Here is a 24648-nt window from a genome sequence, read left to right as displayed (position 1 = left end):
AATATTAATTTTTTTATTTTATAGGAATTTCACCAGTACCACCAACAATTATTGGTTAGGTATAGTTACTCGCTTTGCTACATTCTTTTAATTTCTTCAACCAAATAGTACTTATTAATTTCTTCAGTATGTTTTATTTATGTTGCCTTAGAGTTCAAAACGATTTCAAGGACATTATTTGGGATTGATTTATCTGTAATTATCATCACTTTCTTAAACTGGTGTTGATTCGTAAGAGTAGTATGGGTCTTTAATTTCAGATGCAAGTTTGTTTTTATATATTTTTCTTCAGATATTGTTTTGGTACAAGCACAGAATATACAGCTATTATGTATTGAAGATGTTCATTTTTTCATCTGCCTGCTTGCATATTTGGCACTTGGTTTGGAACAAGTTTTCTCCTAATATCCGTTTTTGATAAATTTTCATCGACATTACCTGATCCTGGCTAGCACATATAACATCCTTTGCTTCTAGAAAACCCTTTGATTTCTCTGACTTTATTCGTGAATGCGACACCGCCGTATCCATGGATTCATCTTCTATTGAGGATAGGTATTTTCCATGCATTGACTTTTGACGCCATAATCTCTAAGTTGTTCATGCGTTTTGATCTTTAGAAGAGGATTAAACGGTCTTAAAATAAATGTAGTACGGTCGCGTTTTTGTCGGCATCTTTTAGCTTTTGAAATACCTTGCTGGTTGTAGCTTTATCGATCAAATATCTTCTCAGATTATCGATCTGATTCACGTTCATCTTTGTTTCTCGTTAGATAGAACCTTTAGACAGAGCTCTAACAAGGAGGTTAGCAGTAATTGCGAAACTATTTTCTTGTTTATTTATTTTAGTTTTAAAATTCCATGGTGGTTCATTTAAAAATACCAAAGGTGCATGACAACACGGAAGCAGCATACGCAATTGCGACTTTGGATGTTTTTTTAGATAACAAAATAAAATTAATATTATAATTATTATTATTCATATTATTATTGAATAAGGCCATCTTTGACTATTCACTCATCCCAGATATTCTAGATGTTAGAAGGATTGAGCTCGATCGGTGCTCTTCCATGGTTTTCTTTTGCTGGTAGTTGATGTAAGAGTTACCTAGGAACCTTTAAAGGGTTTTCGATGTTACTAAAAGAATATACTTTTACACTGTTTTGTATTTTTTCAGCATGCTTTTCCCCCACATTATTACTGTTGGGAATGCTGACTTCAATAAACGTCGTTTTCTTGTTCTGTTTGTCTACGAGTACAATCTACGGGTCTGGTCGGTAATGGTTGACTGTAAGCAGTGTATAGTCCCAATCGGTCGTTTTCTGGAATGGATCTAGAAGTATATTTATATGTATAGTATGGCTCTTTCTTTATTTGCAATAATTGAAGTGGAATTGATAGTTCTCGATGGACAATGTTTGTAACTGCATCATGATGGTCCTTTGTAGTCCATGGTGACAAAGATTTGGCATCCTCCCATGAAATGCTTGATAGATTCTGATGTTCGACAGTCATATTTGTATTTATCGTCGTTTATGGTTTTGCTATTTATTATATATTTAAGGCAGTTTCTTCCCTTTCGAAAAGCAATTGTCACGGGATCAACCAGTAGTTGGATATAATGTCGATGAGTAATTGACATATATCCTAAGCAGTGTTTTCTTCTTCTACTTTTGGATTTTCTCGTTTCCAACAAATGGTGTATTGAAATTATTATTATTATTATTATTATTATTATTTAAGAAAAATTAAATTTTAATTATATTTATAAATAGTTTTTTTAGTATTTTTAATAAAAAAAAGGTAGATATATTAAAATATTTAAAAATTAAGTTAAAAAAATATATATTTAATATTATTTCCAAATAATTTCAAATCTGGTGATTCTAGCAAAAACTAAAATAAAACATTTTTTTAATCAGTTTAATTAATATTGCATATTTATTACCTCAATGATTTTTTTTTAATTGTTTTTTTTTAATACTTACAGAGCAAATTGTATGTTATTATTTAAAAATATAATAATAATAATAATAAACGTCTTTATTTCCAGCAAAATATAACAAGTATATAAAAAAAAGAGAAATATGCGATATTTAGCTTAATAGCTATTCTTATATATAACTTACTATATTACTATAAATAATACTTTTAAGTAGCTGAGAAGCAATAAATACCAAAGAAAAGCCTTTACAATTTTTAAAAGTTATAGGTACATCGATTATTTATTTATACCCGCATGTTTATTGAATCCTAATTAAGAATATTGGTATTGTAGGTGTGCAAAATTATATTTTAAATATATGAGTTTTTAGATATGAATGTAAAACTATAAATTTATGAATAGTCTTTATTTGAATCTAGTGATTTTAATAAAAAAATATTTAATTTTAAAAAGGAAATAGTCTTTTTAATGAATTTATGTTTGAAATTAGAGATAAAATATTCGAATAAATAAAACTTAAAACAAAAGTCATTAGCAAAAAATTTAGAAAAATATTGAAACATTTCATTTTTATAATTTTTTTATTTATATACTGCACATATTCATAAATATACAATTTTGTTTTTATTTTAATAAAAACTAAAATAAAACATTTTTTTAATCAGTTTAATTAATATTGCATATTTATTACCTCAATTTTTAAAACTTATGGATACATTGATTATTTATTTATATCCGCATATTTATTGAATCTTAATTAAAAATATTGATAATATAGGTGTGCAAAATTATATTTTAAATATATGAGTTTTTAGATATGAATGTAAAAATATAAATTTATGTCTTCATTTGAATCTAGTAATTTTAATACAAAAAATATTTAATTTTAAAAAGAAAATAGTCTTTTTAATGAGTTTATGTTTAAAATTATAGATAAAATATTCGAATAAAATAAAACTTAATACAAAAGTCATTAACAAAAAAATTTTTTAAAAATACTGAAATATTTCATTTTTATTATTATACTGTACATATTCATAAATACGCAATTTTGTTTTTATTTTGTGAATTTTATAAGGGTTTTTGAAAAGCAAAAGAAAACTTATATAAATTAATTTAAGCAAGAAATTTAAAAAAAGATAAAAATGGTAAAATAATATTAATTAAAAATAGTGGCAAATTTTAAATAAGTATCAAAAGACATTATTTTATTTTCGAATAATTTAAAATTTAAATATAATAGAATTTAAAGATTTTTTTTTTCCTAATTTTATAGTTTTTATAATCTATAATCTATTCTTGAATAATTATGTATTTGTTTAGCATATTACTGCTACAACGATATTATAAAATAAAAAAAAAAGTAAAATCATGACAAATAGGTCTCGGAGGTTAGACAAATATGTATGAAAGTATCACTTGTTAATGTTTAAGAAGATAGAAATAATGTGCTTTTAGTATGATACATAATAGACATAAACATAAAACTACACTAGATCTATAAAATGAAAATAAAATTTAAATATAATAAAATATTGCTAACAAAGTATAGAGTTAAATAAAATACGGCTAGAATTAAGGCTAAATTATATTATGCTTGTATGGAAAAATCTTAAAATTTAATTTATTCTAAGGTTAAAAGCATAAAATAAAACAATACTAAAATTATGACAAAAAGAGCAAAATATATAAAAATAAAATATAAAAGGCAAACTCACTATTCTCTACTTAAATTAAACTCTCTCAAGAGGCTTTTGACCTGATTTAAGTTATCAAGTTTGATTTTCTATATACTCAAATATATTTTAAGGATTTTATCGGCAAGGCATTAAGAAATATTCGGCGAAAATTAAGGTAAAAAATTCCAGGAATTACCATAAAATATTTTAAGTAACTTTTTACTGATTTTGAAATATCTGTTATAAGCATTAAACATTTATTTTTATATTAGCATTTATTTCTAAGTATTTCTTTAAGTGCTGATGACTCTCGGCATGTTTCAGCAATTTTCCAAGAGCCCAACACTCAGGCCTTATTGCCAAGAAGCGACATAATCAGGCTTATTGCAAAACTTTAACTGTTCCGTCGATGATTGGGCTTCTTTAGCAAACCGAAAACGAGTCGACCCCAATCAACTTTCTTTATCCCTTCATTGTCACTGACACCGTTTTTGCACTTTAAGGGGCGAAAGCTGTCGATTTGGACCGTTAGCTCCCTTTAAACGGCAAGAAGACGTGGCAGACATAAAATTACCTTATGCCTAAGGGTTTACATTTACATGGCTAAGCTTTGCCTTATAGCCTTGTTAGGAATATTGCATCTACATCAATTTTACGATCGCCTTCGGGGTGAGATTTTTAAGGGAGTTTTGGGCTTGATATTGCTCATAAAAATGTATATTTTATGGTAAAAAATGAAGATGGATGGGTAAATAAATATTACAGGCCTCTAAGTAAACTTGCGACCTTACCTACGGATGAAACTTAAACGGAAATAATTTATTCACCCCTTCGTAGTACTGGGGTTAATTTTAGAAGCATGTATGTTACAATTTCTTGGCAATAAAGGTGCTAGACACGGACGCCTTTGCATCGATTAACAATGCCTTTCATTCATATTCAACAAGGCTTCATGCTTAAGGCTGTTAACGTATATCCTACTTAACAGGTCAATGTCTTTTGTACTAGACGAGCCCTAGTTTATTATTAAGGGGCTGGGAGAAGTACAAAGAGCTTGCTATTAAGCCAGATTTGAGAGCATAGAGAAATGAAACTATGGCATTAATATTTGCAAAAAAATACTAAGAATAATATCAGGCCATTTATTTAGAATATTTAAAACATCTTAGAAATAATCTGAAAAGACTTGGTAAGAAAAATATAAAAATTACATGATTCCATAATACCGCTAAAAATCCTTAAGAAAAATTTCAACTTATAGTCAAATTACATCACCATATTGTATTTTTGTCTAAAAAGCTATTGAGCTTATAAAAAAAACAATATTAAATAAAACATTTCATTTAAAAGGATTTAATTTTTAGAAATATGTCCTCTGTATAGTAAAAAGTAAATTAAAATTTACTATTTTAGTTACAGTAACTTTTCTAAGGTTCGAATAATTTAAAACTTTATGTCGATGTAAATATTTTAATTTTAATTAATAATTGTTTTTAAAATTTTATTTTATACTTTACTATATATTTTAAATTAATAATTCAGGTTAAATTAAAGAAAACAGTCAAATGAGATTTTTAAATTTAGTCTTTTTATTTTCCCTAAATTAAAAATGAAAATTCAAAATTTTATGAAAGTTTACATGAAGAGGTAAAACGCTGAATACAGATAATATCGGAAATCGCATGAAAGGAACTACTAGTAATAATATGGTATTAATACATCTAGAGAATGCCAGATATGAATTTGCCAAAAAAAAACATTGGAATGGATAACACCGAGTCGAAAAAAGTAAAGAAGACCCAGGAGGACTTGGAAGGAAGGAATATAGGTGAAAAATCTTACAGAAAATCAACACAAATAATGGTAATAATAATAATAATGTTTATTTCGAAATAACAATATTGATTACAAGTTAGTAACAATTTACATTAACCAAACAATTGCTTAATATTAATATTTTATTCTATACTTGATCCTGGCATAAGGTTTATTTCTCAAATCAAGAGGTATCATATTGTAAATTTTTGGAGCAGTATAAATTAACGATCTTTTAGTGAAAGTAAAATTTATTTTAGGAAAGGATAGACGATTGTTACTTTGAAACCTGGTTGCCAAAGGTACTCAACACAAAGGACTCCGCTAAAATTTTATACAATGACAAGATTGTCTTTTTTAACAAAGAATGCCTTAATATGTAAAACTTATACAACAACTTACGTATTTTACCAATTATGTAATTAATATGTACATTCCATTGTAGCAAGTTGTCAAAAAATACTCCCAAATATTTTACACTATTGACACAATTAATTTTAGTGTTACACTGGCAAAAATTGTAATTTTGGCAATCAAAGTTATGAATTCTTAATGTAGTGTAACCTGGCAGACTAGAATTATTTTTGGCATAATACATAAACTTTGTTTTGTCGGTATTTAAAGTTAGCAGACTGAAATCAAACCAATTTTTTACCCTTGATATTAATGACTCAGTTTTTTTTAACTCCCTCCCAACTGCTATCATCAATTATTAGGTGTCATCAGCAAAACATACCACACTATCTTTTGGGATAACTGAAGACCATTGATGTACAGTGTAAATAAAAGACCCCCAAGCACAGTACCCTGAGGCACACCATACTCCACTGCACGTCCAGAACTCACTGTTTAATTAATTTTTACCTGCTGTTGCCTATTTTCTAAAAATGATTTTAATAATTGATATGGTAATCCAATTATACCCAGATCACCTAGACGTTTAAGCAAAATATGGTGAGACACAGCGTCAAAGGCTTTGGCTAAATCAATAAAAATTGTCATGCATTTCATATCCGAGTTTAAACCAGAGACAATGTGGTTGGTTACTTTTATAAGTGCATCCTCTATACTGCATTTTTCCCTAAAGCCATACTACTCATTAAATAACAAATGATAATTATTTATAAATTGAGTGAGTCGTAATTTTAGGCATTTTTCAATTAATTTACTAACTGAACTAGTAAGAGCAATTGGTCTATAATTAAACGGTTCTTCTCTACTACGAGCCTTGAAAAGGGGGATAATAATTGTTTTTTTAAGAATATCAGGATAAATGCCAGATGAAAAAATTTGGTTCATTAAATAAGTCAAAGGCTTTAAGAGAGGTTTATAATTTAGTCATTAGAAATATTATCAATAGGGCTAGAGGTTTTGTACTTAAATGAATTAATATTTTTTATAAGATCACTAAGCAGAATAGGATTTAAAAAGAAGTTATTGTTGGCCTTTATACTAGGAAAGTTGTAGTCATTAGAATTATTTATTTTGTTAACCATGTTAAACAGTAATTAATGGATCAGTAGTAAGAGAATGGCCAGCTTTACTTTTAATATGTTTAATGTCATGATTGCCACCAGAAAAGTCTTCATTTGTACATTTTTTGATAGTCTGCCAGGTCAACCTAGGATCCCCTGAGTGAGAGGAAAAGAGGCCTTTAAAATAAGAAGCTCTAGCAACATTTAACACACAGTAAGCATTTTTCGATATTCTATAAATTGGGTTTTATAATTAATATTTAAAGGATTTAATAATGATAAACATTTCTTTAAATAATCCCGTCTTCTTATTGAATTCAAAATGCCCCTTGTTACCAAAGGTTTTAAAATTCTGTGCTTGCATTTGGCATACTTCTCAGAACTACATAATTTAATATGTTAGTTATTTTGTTAATAAAATTTGAAGCACAAACATTTGGGTTTTTGTCACTCAAAACATCCTGCCAGTCTTCTAAATTAAGTCTTAGTCTAAGTTGAGACTTATCCAAATGTTTAATTAGTCTAGAACCAATATTATTACTACTTAACAGAGGAATATTCAACAAAGTAGGGAAATGGTCTGAGTACCCTCCTCTTAAAACAACAGCTTCGGAGGTGAGTTTTGACCTGATTAAAATGTGATCAAGACAAGTTAGACAATCACCCTACTCCCTAGTACCAACATTAATTTTACTCAAAAACCCTTTTGATAACATTAAGTTTAAATAATTATTAATAATATTACACCTTTTATTTAAGAGATTTAAATTAATATCACCACAGAAAATTTCTATTGCACATATTTGTCTATGGCTATGAAGATAATTCTCCGAGCTCGATAGAAAATCTAATTTTTCTATATTATGACAACGATAAAAGCCAGTAATACCAATATTAATACTATTTTTAACCAACACAGCCCTTAAAAAATTACAATCATTTACCTTTTTCATTTCAGCACTAACAAAAAACTCACTTTTTATGTAAAAAATAAACCCATCACACTTACTAACACAACTTTCATTATAGCAAAGTTGATATCCTGGAATACGAGGGCGGGTCAATAAGTCCGTGACTTTTTGGATAAAAGACAGGTTTTTATATAAAAAGTTATTTTATTTTTCAACATAGTCTCCTTTGAGTTCTATATACTTAGTCCAACGTTTCTCCAATTTTTTTATCCTCTCGGAAAAATATGATTTGTCGAGGTCATCAAAATAGGCATTTGTTTGAGAGATGATTTCGTCTTTGGAGTCAAATCTCTTTCCGCCGAGCCATTTCTTTTAGTTTGGGAATAGGAAATAGTCACTGGGGGCTAAATCTGGAGAATAGGGCAGATGAGGAAGTAATTCGTAACCTAATTCATGGATTTTTGCCATGGAAATTGTACATGTGTGGACCCTTGCATTGTCCTGGTGGAAAAGAAATTTTTTTTGGCCAAATGTGGTCTTTTTTCTTTCAGTTCCTCATTGAATCTATCCAATAAGTTGGTATAATATTCTCCATTGATTGTTTTCCCCTGTTGAAGATAGTCAATGTGGATTATACCGCGTGCATCCTAAAAAACGGTCGCCATGACTTTATTGGCTGACAAACCCACCTTTGCCTTCTTGGGCGCCGATTCACCCCGAGAAATCCACTGTTTTAACTGCTGTTTAGTCTCCGGCGTGTTATGGTGGATCCACGTTTCGTCCACGGTGACGAAACGACGCAAAAATTCGTCCATATTGCGGTTGAATAACGCCAAACACTTCTGGGAAATTGTCACACGGTTGCGTTTGTGGTCGATTGTGAGCAAACGCGGCACCCATCTTGCGGAAAGCTTTCTCATACCCAAATGATCATTCAAAATTGAAACTACTGAACCATGTGAGATGCCTATGGCTTCCACAATCTCTCTCACTTTCAATCTCCAATCGGCTAAAACCATATCGTGAATTTTTTCGATTGTTTTGGATGTAGAGACCTCGACTGGGCGTCCAGAACGTTCGGCATCTTCCGTGCTTGTACGGAAACATCGAAATTCAGTAAACCACTTCTTTATCGTGGAAATGGATGGTGCAGAGTCCCCATAATATTTATCAAGCTTAGCCTTGGTTTGAGTGATGGTTTTTTTCCGTAATAAATAATGCTTAATGAGCACACGAAATTCACTTTTTTCCATTTTCTTCTCAAAACGAGTGGTAGTCTGCTATCAACAGCTGTCAAACACAAACTAAATGACGCAGCTTGTTCAAATTTTGACAGGCGTCAACTGACAGTTCTCTGTTGACAGGAGCAGAGTTGCAATTTTTATTAAAGGGCGGGAAATTAAAAAAGTCACGGACTTATTGACCCGCCCTCGTATTTAAATTTTGTGTTTTATGCTTAATATTATTAGTTTCTGATAAACCAATTATGTCAAAGTCTTTATTAAGGAATTGAAGATATGTTGTAAAGTTATTAAAGTTTTTACAGATACTACGTACATTGATATGAATAATATTAAGATCACATTGTGGTTTATTAAATATAGTAATATTAGTTAAATAATCATAATAATCAGGTTTATATTCAGAAACATCATCGCATAGAATATTTTAAGTAATTTAATGTTTAGTAACTACAATTTTGTTTTTGCACCTGTAGAAGCAAATTATTACTGTTTAAGCTCCCTAAGAATATCCTGACAGTGGTACACACTAAGTATTTTAATGGGTTTGTCACCCTCTTTCATCCTAGCATAAATACATCCAAATACAAAGATTGTATGACGAAAAATTGGATATATATACAGTGAGGACGCGCGATGGACGTGGGACGAAAAATGAGCTACGACTATCAACTTAATTTTTTTAAATGAAAACACCAATTTTTTATTTTATTTTTTAATTTTGTATAAAATTTTAAGTATATTTTGTATACCATGTCATATACCTAATCTTAATATTTATTAAGAAATTTGCCATTAAATTTTTTTAAAATAACCATGAATTTTTGGAAAAGTTTATAAAAAAAAACAAAACAAAAAAATTCAAATAAATGTTCAAATTGTTGACCATTAACTTCCTGATAGTAACCAAGTCGATATTTAAATTCTTGTAATACTTTACTTAAGGTTTGATGCCGGATTTGTTGTATTTCGGCTCTAATTCTATTTAATCTATTCGGGTTTATTAAAATAAACTGTAGATTTTAGATAACCCCATAGATAAAAATCCAATGGTGTTAAATCTGGCGACTTTGCTGGCCATTAAATAAAACCCTTCCTTCCAATCTATCTATTTAAGAAAATGTTGGTAAGGTAATCTCATACCATTCGCGAATAGTGTGCGGGGGCGCCATCCTGTTGGAACCATATCGAATCTGCCGGTATAAATGAGTTTTTACCATTTGGATAAAGTGTAATTAAACTAGGTACTATCTGATTTTGAAGCAACTCTAAATATTTTTAAGAGGTAAGTGTGCCCTAAATAAAATCAAATGTGGGTACATTTGACGTGTCCACAATTCCTGCCCATACGCTTAACTTTTTGGGAAATTGTATGTGACTTTCCATACTCCAGTGTGGATTTTCTGGTGCCTAATAACGAACATTTTGCCCATTTACGGAACCGTTTAAAAAAAAAACTTGCCTCGTCGGAAAAAACAATCTTACATGAAATTGTGGGTTTGCATTACATTCATTCATCATTATTTCGCAAAATTCTATTCGGCGGATGTGATAATTTTCAATAAGCTCCTGAATTAAATTAATTTTATATGGATGCCATTTATTCCTATGCAAATATTTTAGAACCCATGATTTACTAACCTGATTTACTAGACTGATCTGTAGCAACTTGTCGAGGTGATTTATGTGCATCTTCTTGTAAATCGAGAAAAATATCTAATTGTCTATAACATAATATTAAATATTTATTTATACATAATTTAATTAAAAAAAAATCCTATTTTGTAGGCTTCAATACTAGTGAAGTCAAAATTACTGTTTCGGGTCTTTTATAAATAAATTAATTTAGGGCTAATATTAAAATAAGAACAAAAAACTCGTACTGTTTTTTTACCCCATTGAATAGCCAATCCCAACTCGATATTTAATTAAAAAAAGCCCCAAAACCCCGGCCAATTCAAAAAATAACTAAACAGGATTTCAAATAAATGCAATTAAAGTTTTATCTGGAACGCCTCGCTCGAAACGTGTCTATTGTTTTCATAAAATATAAATAAAATTGGCACGAAATAATTCTTTATAAAGCGAAATCTGATTTAACCTGGAAAATTAAAACGTGCTGATATTCCCAGATCCGATTTGGACGGTTTTCACAGAAGAATATAAAATATATTTCGTCTGCAGAGAGGACGCGCGGAAAGGCAATTCCAATTATTTTTAATAAGTTCGGATATATTTTTCCTTTGAGGATTCTCTACCGATTGCTGTTGCGAAACTTTCAATCCATTAAGAGATTAATTATTGATGTAAGCAAATCAGAAGCTAGAATTTTTAGGAGTTGGAAGTAATCACTAGAGTCTAGAGCTAAAGTAAGTAAGTTTTTAGCTATGGTTCATAAAAAAAAATCTACTTTTTTACACATTAACTACCTCTATAAGGAATGCAAATTAAATCTGCAATTTCAACGGGTACCTGGTAAAATTATTTTAAAATTTATAGATGTCATCTCCTGCCTTTAAACAGGTTATTCTTAGATTATAATATGTCATTTTTTTGCCCTCATTCTCTCTCTCTTTTTAACAGATGATCTAGTTTTAGAAAAAGAAAAAGAATGCAATTTAACACATTTAAAAAAAATTCAAGCCAATAGTATTTGCAGTATGTTTCAACCAGTTAAAGTAATTTTTATATCTCTTAAGCATTAAAAATATCTTAATCTAATTTCTTTAATCTTGATAGCAAATTTTTTGGAGGATAAAAAATATATTTAAAAAAAGTCCAAGCAGTTGAAGCTCAGGTTTTGAAAAAATAATGTGATGTTCAACTAACATCGTAAATATTAAAATATTGTATGTTAGATTAGGTTTAATGTGAGTAGCCGATTGATAGTCCTCCATCGCTAATTGCTACTCAGTGGTCTATTGTGGCTCACGCCTATTTAAATCCCCCTACATTATTAGATGAGCTGGCTGATTTTCTCTATACATAAAGTAGCCACATAGAATATCCACCATCGTTCTTTATTTTCCAGACCAATTTCTTGCATAGTATGTCTTGTTTTGGAGCGAATAACATCCACACTTTTAAACAGGTTCTTATTTAATAAGTACGAAAAATTTGGCATGATTACGACCTAGCAATCTATTCTAGATCCTAGTAATCTATTGTTTGGATTTATATTCCGCTCTGGTAATTTGCACCAGTATGTTGCTGCATTGTATTCTATTACTAAAGCTAATTCTTGAACTATAAGGTATCTTTTGACTTTGCTAGCCTACCTACATTCTCATTTCCTTTAAGTCCGGCGTATCCATATTAAGGAGAATATGTTACCCTCTATATCCTACTTAGGGCTTTATTGCCATTCGGCTTTATTAGAGCTTTATCATACCTACCCACTGTCTGAGTAGGTATGATATTTCTTATGTTTTAGTTGCTGTTATGCTAGTTATCTTGCACAAATTTCCATAGCGTAAATTTCCGTATGAATTATCGTCGCGTATTTCCAAAGGCTGATTGTTAATGGCTCGACCCTTGCTCATGCATACGATTTTGAATCTCTAGTCAGCTACTTCCAGCAATATTTTGCTATGTTGCGATCTTTCCTGGTCAAGTATGATGACCATGAAGAGTCTGGGGTATACTATCTTTTTTAGCAATATATAAGAGTGCATTCTTAAAATCTGACTGCTGCACATATTGCCCAGCAGCTCTGTTGGCACCATACTGACGTCAGTAAGAGTTAAATTGCCATTTCATGCATAATACCGCTTAATGTATTGCTCAACATCTCTCCTCGTTCGAAGTGGAACTGTCAGTATCGTTCAGTCGTAGTTACTAGGCAGGACAGTCTTTAAATGCTAAAGTCAAAGTCAAAATGTGATTAATTTGTTTAAAACAATAAATTGTTGTTCACAAAGCTATTAAAAATATATACTTTACTTATAAATTTGTGAAAAATTAAATAAAAAATTAATTATAAAAGTTTTTTTTCTGGTCCACATTTTGGTAACATGTATGTTTTAATATTGGCTGGTACAAAATTATCTGGTATCCCTCTATGAAACAGGATCAAATTATGTGGAGAATTTATGCCATATTAAATAAAACATTTCACCGTGAAGAAACTTAATTTCCAGTAGGTGGATTTCGGGAATTATATTTGAAAATTAGTAAAATTAAGTCGTTTTTTGCATTTTTGCATATTAATGCATTAATAAATAATCTTTAATATTTGAAGTAATGATGTGTCAGTTCTTTTTAAAGCATATCAACATCCTAATAACAAGCATTAAGAAAACTATTAAAAAACATATTAAAATGGTATAACGTTTACTTAATTCTGTTTTCAGTATGCCAGTACTGCAAGTAATATTAAATATCAATTTGGTAGAAGGGCTTCGAGACATTATAGTATAAAAAAACTATAAAAACTCCCATAAGAGCATGATTCAGATGTGATGAAGATGATAATGCTATTAATAAAGGTAGTATTAACTCCACCATTCATCTATTATTTTTTATAGGTAAAATTAGAGTAAACTTATTCTGTTTTTAGCCTGTGATGTACTATCCTGTGATAGCCGCCTCGTCGTTGCTGATGGTCGTGATTTTTCACATGGTTGTTTCCATTTTATTCGGTCCTCTGTATCTCGAAAAGCGTGATAGAATTAAGGATCGTATTTTGTTGTACTTGATAGGTCCACCTAGTTGGTAATTTACCTCTTGCTCTTTTACCCAGAACATTCCCAGATATAATAAGTCTCTCTAAATTACCTACGTCTCAGCGGGCTTTATGAACAAGAAACTAAAGAATACATTTCAAGCATAGCGGGTTGGGAAGGGTGGAAAGACTTTTCTCCACAAATGAAAATACCAATCTTTTTGTCAAGAGTTATGCATTTTGATGAGTTCACTCATCTTTATTATCATTATTACTGATGACGAAACAATAATTGTTTTTCATTTAAACATCACAGCTATGTAGTGTAAGAGTCTAATGATGATAAGTGCACTCATCGAAATGCATAATTCTTGACATAAAGATTAGTATTTTCATTTGTGCAGAAAAGTCTTCTTGCCCTTCCCAACCCGCTATATTATAGACATTCCTCTTCACGAATGGACTTCTTCTTACAAAAAAACATTGTAAGCAGATTGATGATATTCTGGCTTTTATTTTTAATTCACTTAAAATAGAAATGTTGCTATTTGATGCATGATACAGCCTAATGTTGTGCTCAAGACCTTTCCTTCGAAGTGGAACTATCAGTGTTATTTTAAAGACAGCCGTAGTTAGTAGGCAGTCTTTAAAGTCAAAATCAAAATGTGATTTATTTATTTAAAACAATAAATTGTTATTCACAAAGCTATTAAAAATACCTGCATTCTCTACAATTAATAAAACAGAAATTACTCTACAAATAAGTGTACAAAATAAGAGAATATACAAACATTTTTATTAAATTTTTTGTCCGCAAATCAACTCACATATTAAATTGTAAAAAAATAAAAATAAATATATAATATGCACATGAAAACGTATAATTAAAATAAATCTTTAAAATAAAATTCCAATAAAGAATGAATATGTCTTCCCGACTAAGAGTAAAGGCATTTACTGTCTAAATATATTTATTGCCTTTTTAATGTTGCATGGTAGGTGATTAAATACCTTTATGCCTTCATAGATGATAGATTTTTGCGTGAATGTAGATATAGGAATAGGCAGATGCAAGTTGTTCACTTGACATGTGATGTACCTGGGATTTTCTGCCATCAATTAATGACGATGTTTGTATGAGATGTTCCAGTATGTAGATACTCGTGACAAAAACACTCTCTTTGATGAACAAAGGTCTACTGGACTCTCTGGGTTTTGCCCTGGAAATATACCGGAAAATCCGTTTTGGCAAAATTAAAATTGAGTGAATATGATAGTGGCTAGCATATCGCCAGAAATAAATACGATACCTAATATGCAAATTAATCAAAGCAAACTAAATAGATTACCGCAAAACAGCCTGATCCGGAAAGATATCGCTTTAGCAACAGCAACAATATGCTCTCCAAAAGTAATATTTTCATCTATATTTAATCCAAAGAACCTGCTGGTGCCATGCCACTTGATGGTAATATCCCCAGAGATACTCTCTCTAGGGAGCTTTTTAAGCTCATAACCTTAGTTTTGTGTGCATTTAATGCCAGAGGATTCGAATCAAACCAGATCATTAATTACTGTAAATCTGTTTGCAGAGAAGAGTGTAGAGACTTGCTGTCTAAGCTGTACCATAAAATCGTCAATAAATATAGTAAATTTTCCCTAAATGTCAAGGTTTGCTAAGACAGTTGCTTGACCTAAGACGGAGAGAGTTCCTTGTGGGACTCCCTAATTTACTGAGTCATACCCTGATTAAACAGAACCAATAAACACACGTTGATGCCGAACTTCAGGAGGTAAAACAAGATTGTGCTATGCTCCTGAAGACATAGGAGCTTCCGCAGTAGAACCTCATAGCTAACAGAATCCACCAATTTCAATAATATTAATGAAATGGGTCTAAAATTTGCAGACTTATCAGGATTTTCATTTTTGTAGATGAGGATTACCTTTTACCACAAATTTCAAGCAGGCTAGAAATACTCCTGATGTCTAAGGTGCATCTATTGAGTTGACTAGTAATGACAATGCTGCATTAGCTACGTTTAGAAAAAATTTTGCTGATAGCCCTTCTTTAGAAGAATTTTTGTTTCTAATTGAGCATAGTGTTTCGTTTACTTCCGTTATATGAGTTGGCATGAAGAAAAAAGAGTTATTATGGGAAGCGTCTTTCAAAGTTACTGACACTTAATGCCAGTATCTGCATTAAGTGTCTCGTGATGTGTTTGGACTCTTATGAAGATTGGTTTTTCACCAAACTTTAGATCCATAGACTATCATGGGCTTTATGACATGTGTATACAGCCAAAAGTTCTGTTTTGGGTTCATTTTCCAGAATTGCTATTTTTGCGTTCTTGATGATTTTTTTTACGATCCGAAGTTCTGTTTAACGTTTTATCCAACGTAATCTCAACATATTTTGCTTCCTTCGCAATATAACCTAATGTCAACTTTTATTATAGCCGTTATAATGTCTTCTATTTTTTCTCTTCAGGTCAATGTTTACTATTACTTTACGAGTTGATAAATGTTTCTTTATTTTTGCAACATTTGAGTTTAATGGTCAGCACCTCTTTGATGACTAAATAAATACAATTAATATTGTCTCTCTTGACTAGGATTACAAGATCATCAACTTATTGAGTCCAACTCACCATACACCGGTAGCGACTTCAGAAGAGAAGAAAGAACCATTTCTAGTGAACACCATCGCTCCAACCTGAATTTTAGCATCTCTTCTTATAGGAAGGTTATTGTCTCTCAACATTAGACATCCCACTTACAGATGTTTTGTTTAGCATTGTTAAATAATTCATCTACATCCAGGAAGGGTGCAATAGCTACTTCTTTATTCTATATCAATCTGCTGATGCTGGCAAGAAGATTGTTGATACCTAACGGTCTATAACTTTGCTCCCTGGTAAGCATGCTAGCCAATTAAGGACTTTCCTTTTCATATATTTATTTATATTTTTTTCTAAACTTATTAACAAAAATGGTGACGATATAGATTACCCTAGTGATTTTTAAACAAATTGTAATGAATCTTTATACAAAGTTGGCCTTATAGAGGGAAAAAATATAATATCGAAAAAGATTATGAAATAACTCCTTTGCTCTTTCTAGAAAATAGGGTAATCTTCTTTGGAGAGAAGAGAATGAAAAGCGTTTTTTAACTACGTCAAGTAGATAGAATTTTATTTTTGTCAGTCAACCAAAATCTTTATTATATCTCTTTTAAGTGATTTCGTTATATTTGTAAAATAATTTCTATAAGAAAATCTAGTTTATTTTTTTTTAAATATACCAAAACTTTGGAACAACTTTTTTTATCATTTTAATAACACTTGAGCGTTGGTACATTTTCATCACGTTATTCCTTATTTCCTCCAAGAAACTTCTATGAATCGACGAATTAAATAATAATAATAATAATAATAATATTAATAATAATAATAATAATAATAATAGACAGTTTATATTTCCTCATAGGATATTACATATGCTCACTCATAGATATAAATAAGTTTACAATATAAATACAAAAAAAAAAAATCCATCAGTGTGTATTAATTCAGCATGTAACTGTAAAGAGGAAATAAAGGTCATGTTTCAGCTACCGTCAGAAGAAGGAGCTGTTAAGACCTTGAACATTACACTTATAATTTAAAAAAAAAGTCGCGAACCGCATTATAAACTGTAAGAATAGCATGCATACCCTACATCCATAACTAACCGAAAAGAAAAGAAATCTAAATTATCCTAGCTTACTTATTATTTACTAATAGGAGGCAGGAAAGGAGGAACGAGGGGGACAGATATATTGACTATATTTCTGTTGTAGTCTCTTATAGTAGAGAAAAATATACATATACATATATAAACAAAATAACTTAAAAATTACCAAAATTAAACTTAGAACATGGTTTGTTTTCCACAGACAAAGAATTTAGGTAGTTTGTAAATGTCTGTTAAAAATTTCCAAGTTTATTGATGGCATTTTCAGTTGTTAAACAAAAGTGATTATGCATTAAATCTATTTGCATCGAGTTTTGAATTTCGATTAAAGGTATGACTAAGGATCAAATGTGCCTGGAATAAATAATTTCCTTATTTCAAGCAATTAGGGTTTGATTTCTACTTAACAGGAAGAACTGTTCAAGAATCATGTTCCAAGGCCCTAAATATGCCTGAAATAAATAATTTACTTATTCCAGGCAATTGAAGTTCGAGTTCTACTTTATAGGAAAGAAATGTTTAACACTCATGTTCCAAGGGCTCAAATATGCCTGAAAATGATTGCCTGGGATAAATAATTTCCCTAATTCAGGCAATTGGAGCTTAAATAACATTATCGGTACTAGTGGGCTTACGATATATTATTAAAATAATTTTGCTTAAGATTTCTTAATTAGAAGATCTAGAAAAGTCAGAAAAGACGTCTTGTTTGCCTTCAATAAAGAAAGAAATATTTAACTGTGAGGAATTTACAAAACTAAGAAAATTTAGCAAGCGTTTCTTCCTGCTATTCTAGGCTATAAAAAATCATCGTCATTTTTAGCTTTAGAAAGTACTCCTCTTTTTCTAGATGTTCTAATTAAGAAATGCAATAGCAGACTTACGTTTACCAGTACCGATAATATAACTCAAACTGCAGTCGCTTAAATTAGGAAAATTATTTATTCCAGGCAGTTATTTGGAAAAAAAATTGAATAAAAAAATTATTTATTCCAGACATATTTCTGGCCCAATAAAGTAGAAATCAAACTGCAGTTGCTTGGAATAAAGAAATTATTTATTCCTTGTCACTCAGTACCCTTCCAATTCTCCCCATTTCTACAAATTTGCCTTTTTAATGAACTGTTTAATAACTCCTGTCTAAAAAATGCATTTGTAAAAAAATGGTTTTCCACTCCACTTAATAAATAGATTATATTACTAATTTTAAAATAAATATTAATTGACGACTTTCAGTGTAGTTCGTAATAAAAATATAAAAGCTTTTATAGATCTATGTCCTCTTTTGGTCCAATCTCCTTAAATTTAGCTAGATTCTGTAACAGCTTGAATGTAAAAATTGCATTTAAGATCAATATTTTAGATTAGTCAATATTTTGACAATCAATTGGTGAGTGTAGTCGATAAGGCAAATTGTTTTTTTTTAAATCAGAGGTTTAATCCTTAAAATATGAAGATTATGTGAAAAAATGGAAATTATGAAGGCTAAAAAGAGTCATGTTCTGGTGTGTGTTAATAACGTATTTATACTCGAGGAAAATCCGATTTTTAAGAATTTAATTCGGTATTTCTTATCATTATCCCTATCATTAAATACAGTCGATATTAGGATAACATTTAAGTAAGTTAGTATCATTGTCTAGTTTTACACTTGTAGTTGAATTCTATTTTTTATTTATACTTGTAAAATATAACCTATACGTGTTTTAAGGGTTTTTTTGTTAGTATTTATATTTGATGAAATTCTTGTAAAAAATCACTGTTTTTCGTTCATATTATCCAACCTGATTCCGCTGTTTTTATACTAAATATTTATATATAAAATCATTTTTAATTTAAATAATCAGTGTTAGTAAATTAAAAATTTAATAAATATTTCTGCAAAATATTGTCTTTATCAACACAACCCTTACCCCTCCACCTACTCCAAATATTTGCCCAGTTAGAAATTCTTTTAAAAAATCACCGTTTCTCATCCAGTGTCCAATCTAATAGCACTGTTTTTGTATTAAATATTTATTAATATACATATATATAACTATTATATAAGATATTAACAACGAAACCAGTATTCGTACTTTTGTTTTTGGAAAATAAGGATTTTTGGAAACAATTTCTTACTGGTAAGTTGTGAGGGATGGGTGGGAGGTAAGGGTAGGGTTAATGAAAAACTTTGTTTTTTTGCAGAAAATAATTGCTTGAGAAAAAATGATATTTTGGAAAATTGTAGCTAACAAAAAATCTATAATTTTTGTATTTGCAATTTTCTCACATAACCCTATGGTTTTGAGTAAAACGTGAAACAACCCTATTTTATTTCTCGAAAGCAAGGCCTATCGCTATGAAAATTGCAGTAGTTTTGCCGTGAGTCAAAAAACGATACCCGTAATCATTATTCACTATTTATTCCTTAGCTCCAATATCTCAATATTTTTTCTTTTTAATTTAAAAATATTGAATTTTTAGGATCAGTTTAGTGATGTTATTTTAGCCTGGATCTGTTGTAAGCCCACCACGAAAAGCCGGGATAAGCTTATAATAAGATTAAGCGAAATGGAGAAGTTCGGCCGGATCACGAAGGGCGTCACAAGGATAACTAAATTCAAACCGAACGCAATTTCAGGCCGCTTGTTTTTTTTTCCTGGTCCACATTTTGGTAACATGTGTGTTTTAATATTGGCTGGTACAAAATTATCTCGCATCCCTATATGAAACAGGGTCGGAATATGTCGACAATTTATGCCATATTAAATAAAACGTGAACAGTGACAGAAACTTGATTTTCAGTTAGTAGGTTTCTGGAATTATATTTGGAAATTACTAAAATTAAGCGTTATTTCGTGAGAGTAAGGTTTAATTTTTACTACATTTTGCCAGTAATAGACGTAATGTTAAATCCATTAACCATCCATAACTGAGTTTGTGCTTAACCCAATATTGCCTAAAAGAATTACAAGGAACACCATAACAGTAGGGTTGAATTTCTTCAAATCGAGTTCTCAATATCGATAATTTAACTAGATACCACCAGTGATAAAAACGATAATTCCAGCAATAGTGATGTTAAATTTATTACATCTTACAGCTAACAATAGAGCAAACGTAATCTGGATGTAGCGTGTGATCAAGGTCTCGGGCTTAAAAAGATTGTGACTTGGAAAATATAGAAGAATCATGGGTTCAACTCAAGAGCTACAAGATTCCAAAATACAAAATAATTTCTCAACGCTATTTTAAAAGCCACGGAGAGAAAATGAAGGTGGTATTGAATCACACCCATCCATCTCTTCTTACATACACGAATAGAGCAAGCTTAAAGCATATTGGGTCTGTGCTTAACCCAAAGTTGGATAGAAAGACTTTGAGAGACTGTAATTTTAAAAGTAAATATAAGAAATGTCATTAAATTTCTCCAAATTGTGTCCTTAGTAACAAAAAGAAAAAAACAACAAAAAATTAGCAAAGGAAATACATATTCCACAAGAATCCATATCACAGGCTTAATAGATATTGCTTAAACTTGACTTTCAAAGATTTTTCATTAAGTATTCTTAATTCAATAGGCAATGACTTGTATAGCTTAATGGCATTAAAAGTAAATGAGTGCTGAAATATAGCAGTCCGATGATGAGTCATTGGGTGGAATTCATAAAAAGTAGTAGATGCTAATGCTTCGCTAAAAAGTATTTACTTTGTAGCATTTGCTTTTACATAAAAGTATCTACTTCGCTTATGAAGAAGAGTTCTCTTAAGTACCTACTACTTAAAAGAAAAGTATCTACTAGTGTCGCAGTAAGCGCGTGTCAAAGTTCTCAAAATTGACAAGACACTTGTCAAAACTCGTTTTTCTATCAGTGCGTCTATTAGTATTAAGAGTGTTCGTGTAATTCGGTTCGGATTCAAACTTTTTAAAAGTTCAGTGATTATAATACTGGTTTAACTTTGAGTGATTCTTCAGATTCCGATGCAACAAAAGAGCTAGGACAAGATAAAAACGAACAAGTATTATTTGTTACTCTACTTGAAAGTTATTAAATTTTATTTGATAAAAAGATGACACCAAAAATTAAAAACAAAAGAGAAGATGCTTTAAAAAGTTAACAACTGGTTTTAATAAAATAATGGGAAAAAACCTAGACACAAAACAAATTTTGAAAAAGTTTAATAACATGAAAACAAAAGTTAAGAAAAGTTGACTTGAAAAAAAACTGGAAATAAAAGAATTGTACTGACGGAATGGCAAAAAAAAATCTACGACTTATGGAATGTAGGAGAAAACCTAGTTCTACACAGAGTAACAGGTGCATGTCAGGCCGGTGTAAGCAATGAGATTGATGTTTCCTTCCAAAACAGCGCAGATGACTTACAAGTTAAAGACATGACACCTAAAGGTTCTAAAGCAGCTGATAAGGAGGAGACACTTATTCAACTACAAAAGACCTGTCTAGGAAAACAAATTGAAGTAGCCGAAGCCTAAATTTCTGCTTCTCGAGCTCAACAGTCTTCAGCCGAAGCTCAGGAACGGGCCGCGATTGCATTGGTAAATTTTGCCAAAGCTGGTGGGCAGTTAGTTGAACATTTAATTAGGCGGGACATGTTGGATTATTAACAGGAATATAAAATCTACCTATGAACTCATAATTTAAATATAATATGAGGTGTAGTATCCATTTATTTCTTTTATAGTTTGATATTTTGTCACAAACTTAAAATTGAAATAATTAGTTTATTTAGTTGTTATTTTTTTATACTTAGTTTATTATTGAACATTTCATAAGTTACCTATTTAGTATATAATTATCATAATAATAATAATAACTTAAATTATTAGGTATGTTAGTTATCATTACGAAATAAAAACTCAGCAACTTAATTTCTGCGCTATGTACCTTGAATTTGAATTTGTGCTTGATTACCCTCTGGAATTAGTTCATTGGGATGCTGAACTTCCATCTCAATTCGATCAGAATCATGGTATGGATCTTATAGATATTTAGCTATATTGTGAAGTACAAATGCACTCACAATATGTTCCAGAATGTTTTCAGTTTTAAGGCAAAAAGTATACCGGAGCATTAGAAAACGCCGTTTTAACTGACTAAAGCAGCGCTCTATAACACATCGTTCCTTTGCATGGATTAAATTATAATTTTCTTGCATTGGTGTAGTTGGATTTTTATATGGTGTCAATAACCACGGGGCAACACCATATCCTTCATCACCTAATAAAGCTGCTTCGTGCACATTATTATACATAATTCTATGCACTATGGGGTTTCGCCAAATTCGACCATCGTGTACGGAGCCTGGCCAAGATGCATCCACACTTGTAAACATTTCTCGGGCATTACAAGTAGCTTGAACATTTATTGAGCATACTCCTTTTCTGTTCACGTATTCATCACCGTGAATAGATGGTTTTGTTATTTTTACATGGGTACAGTCAATAACACCTATAACCCTGAGCATTCGCTCACCACGTGCTCCCTCGTTAATAGCAACTCTAAGCAATTCGTTAGTGTTGGAGAACTTTATCCAATTGTTTCTTTTTGAATAAATTGCTTTAGATACCGTGGCTAAGGTTCTGGAAACAGTGCTTTGATTGACGTCTAGATCAACACCAACTCCTTGCTGAAATTCAGGATCTCCTGTAAGAAAAGTTATTAACATTTTTCAAATTACAAAGTTAAATTACTAGAAACACCTAAACTTCTCAAAAAAACCTCCATTTTCCGAGTCGGTGACAGGGCTCCATCCCTTGTTTCCACCGGTTCATTATCATCTTGGAGAAAATAATGTTCAAGCCACTCTACATTTTCTCTGTTAAATCTAAAATACCAAAGCGTGATTAGATGATTGGGATAGAAAAATCTATTAAATTTATGGTAATTACCTAAATAATTTTCGATATAAATCATCATTATTGTATTTTCTTCTTTGCTTGTATACTTTTTGACGATGCACATCCATAAAAACTGCCAGTGTTTACTAAAACATTTTGATTGCTGGGGCTGAAGTTTGTCAAACACCAACTTCATTTAAACTGTAGTAAACATGTATCGCGTAAATAGTAGTATATGCTACAGAGAGTAGTAAATGCTTCATTAGTGTAGTATAAACTTTAAAAATGTAGTACATACTTGAAACATTAGTATATACTAATTTTTATGCATTCCACCCAATGTTATCCTACTAGAGCATCTGATATTTCTGGCGTAAATATTGAAGTGTGTTATAAATTAAGATTTAGAGGCTTGTAGAAACGACGGATTTACTAGAGTCCTGAATAAAAAGTTACCCATATGAAACTCCCTACGCCTGTCCATCCTCAACCAGTATCAGAAATGTGATCATATTTTCGTAATCCAAATACCATCCATGAGCAGCTATTTTGTATTTTTTGTATTCGGTTTTTGTGAATGACGTCTAAGCATGAAGTAGAAATAAAATCACAATAATTGAAATTGGATAAGACCAGAGATTCACAAAATATCCTGCGAATATGAAAATTAAGAATATGACGATTATTGTATAAAATTTTCAATGATAAAATTGAATTAATAATCTTACATATTCACAAAATCTCAATTCAGTGTTCAAAACAATACCCAAATTATTTACACTATCAACCTCAGTAGGAGACACACCATCCAGGTTAATATCCATATTGCTTTTTAGAAAATCTTTCTTAGGGCCAAATATCATAACATTAAATTTCAAAGGGTTAAGTTTAAGGTTATGTTCAAAGGAGAGTTGCTTAGAGAGCTCGACCGACTGATTCAGAAATACTTAATATTTATGTTTTGCTAGTAGGTTGATAATATTGATAGATCACTTGATTGACCATATCGAATGCTTTTGAAAAGTCTAAAAGAACAAGTGCCGTTGACAATTTCCTATCTATTGAGGCCATTATGTGATCAGTGACGGTGGCAAGGGCAACTACTTAGGTCTTTTCTATACCCACATTGATTTTCTGGAATAATTTTATTTATATTACAATATGCCATCAACTGGCGATATAACACCCTTTCAAAAACTTTTGATAAAACTGGCAAAATACTTATTACTCTCAGGTCACTAAATTTCTGGGGATTTTTTACTTTTGATAAGAGTTTATCGAGATTTTCTACTGATTGGGAAAAAAATTGTATTCTATACAGGAATTAATTATGTGAGTGAT

General features: G+C 30.5%; 2 protein-coding genes across 2 annotated transcripts in view; both read right to left on the bottom strand.

Moving 5' to 3' along the window:
- The window catches only part of LOC126735738 (uncharacterized), a 508234-nt gene that overhangs the window by 254907 nt on the left and 228679 nt on the right, over nucleotides 1-24648 (bottom strand). The gene's annotated exons all lie outside the window — the stretch shown is intronic.
- Nucleotides 1220-24131, bottom strand: LOC126735236 (putative nuclease HARBI1). The gene is made up of 3 exons (XM_050439185.1): nucleotides 24074-24131; nucleotides 22624-23113; nucleotides 1220-1334 (listed from the first exon to the last, which is right to left on the bottom strand). Exons 1-3 carry the CDS (start codon nucleotides 24129-24131, stop codon nucleotides 1220-1222), a joined length of 663 nt encoding a protein of 220 aa, XP_050295142.1.

The sequence above is a fragment of the Anthonomus grandis genome, chromosome 4, assembly GCF_022605725.1.
Source record: "Anthonomus grandis grandis chromosome 4, icAntGran1.3, whole genome shotgun sequence".
Classification (NCBI taxonomy): Eukaryota; Metazoa; Arthropoda; class Insecta; order Coleoptera; family Curculionidae; genus Anthonomus; species Anthonomus grandis.
Note: the sequence above shows the minus strand (reverse complement) of the source record. Positions and strands in the feature narration are given on the sequence as shown.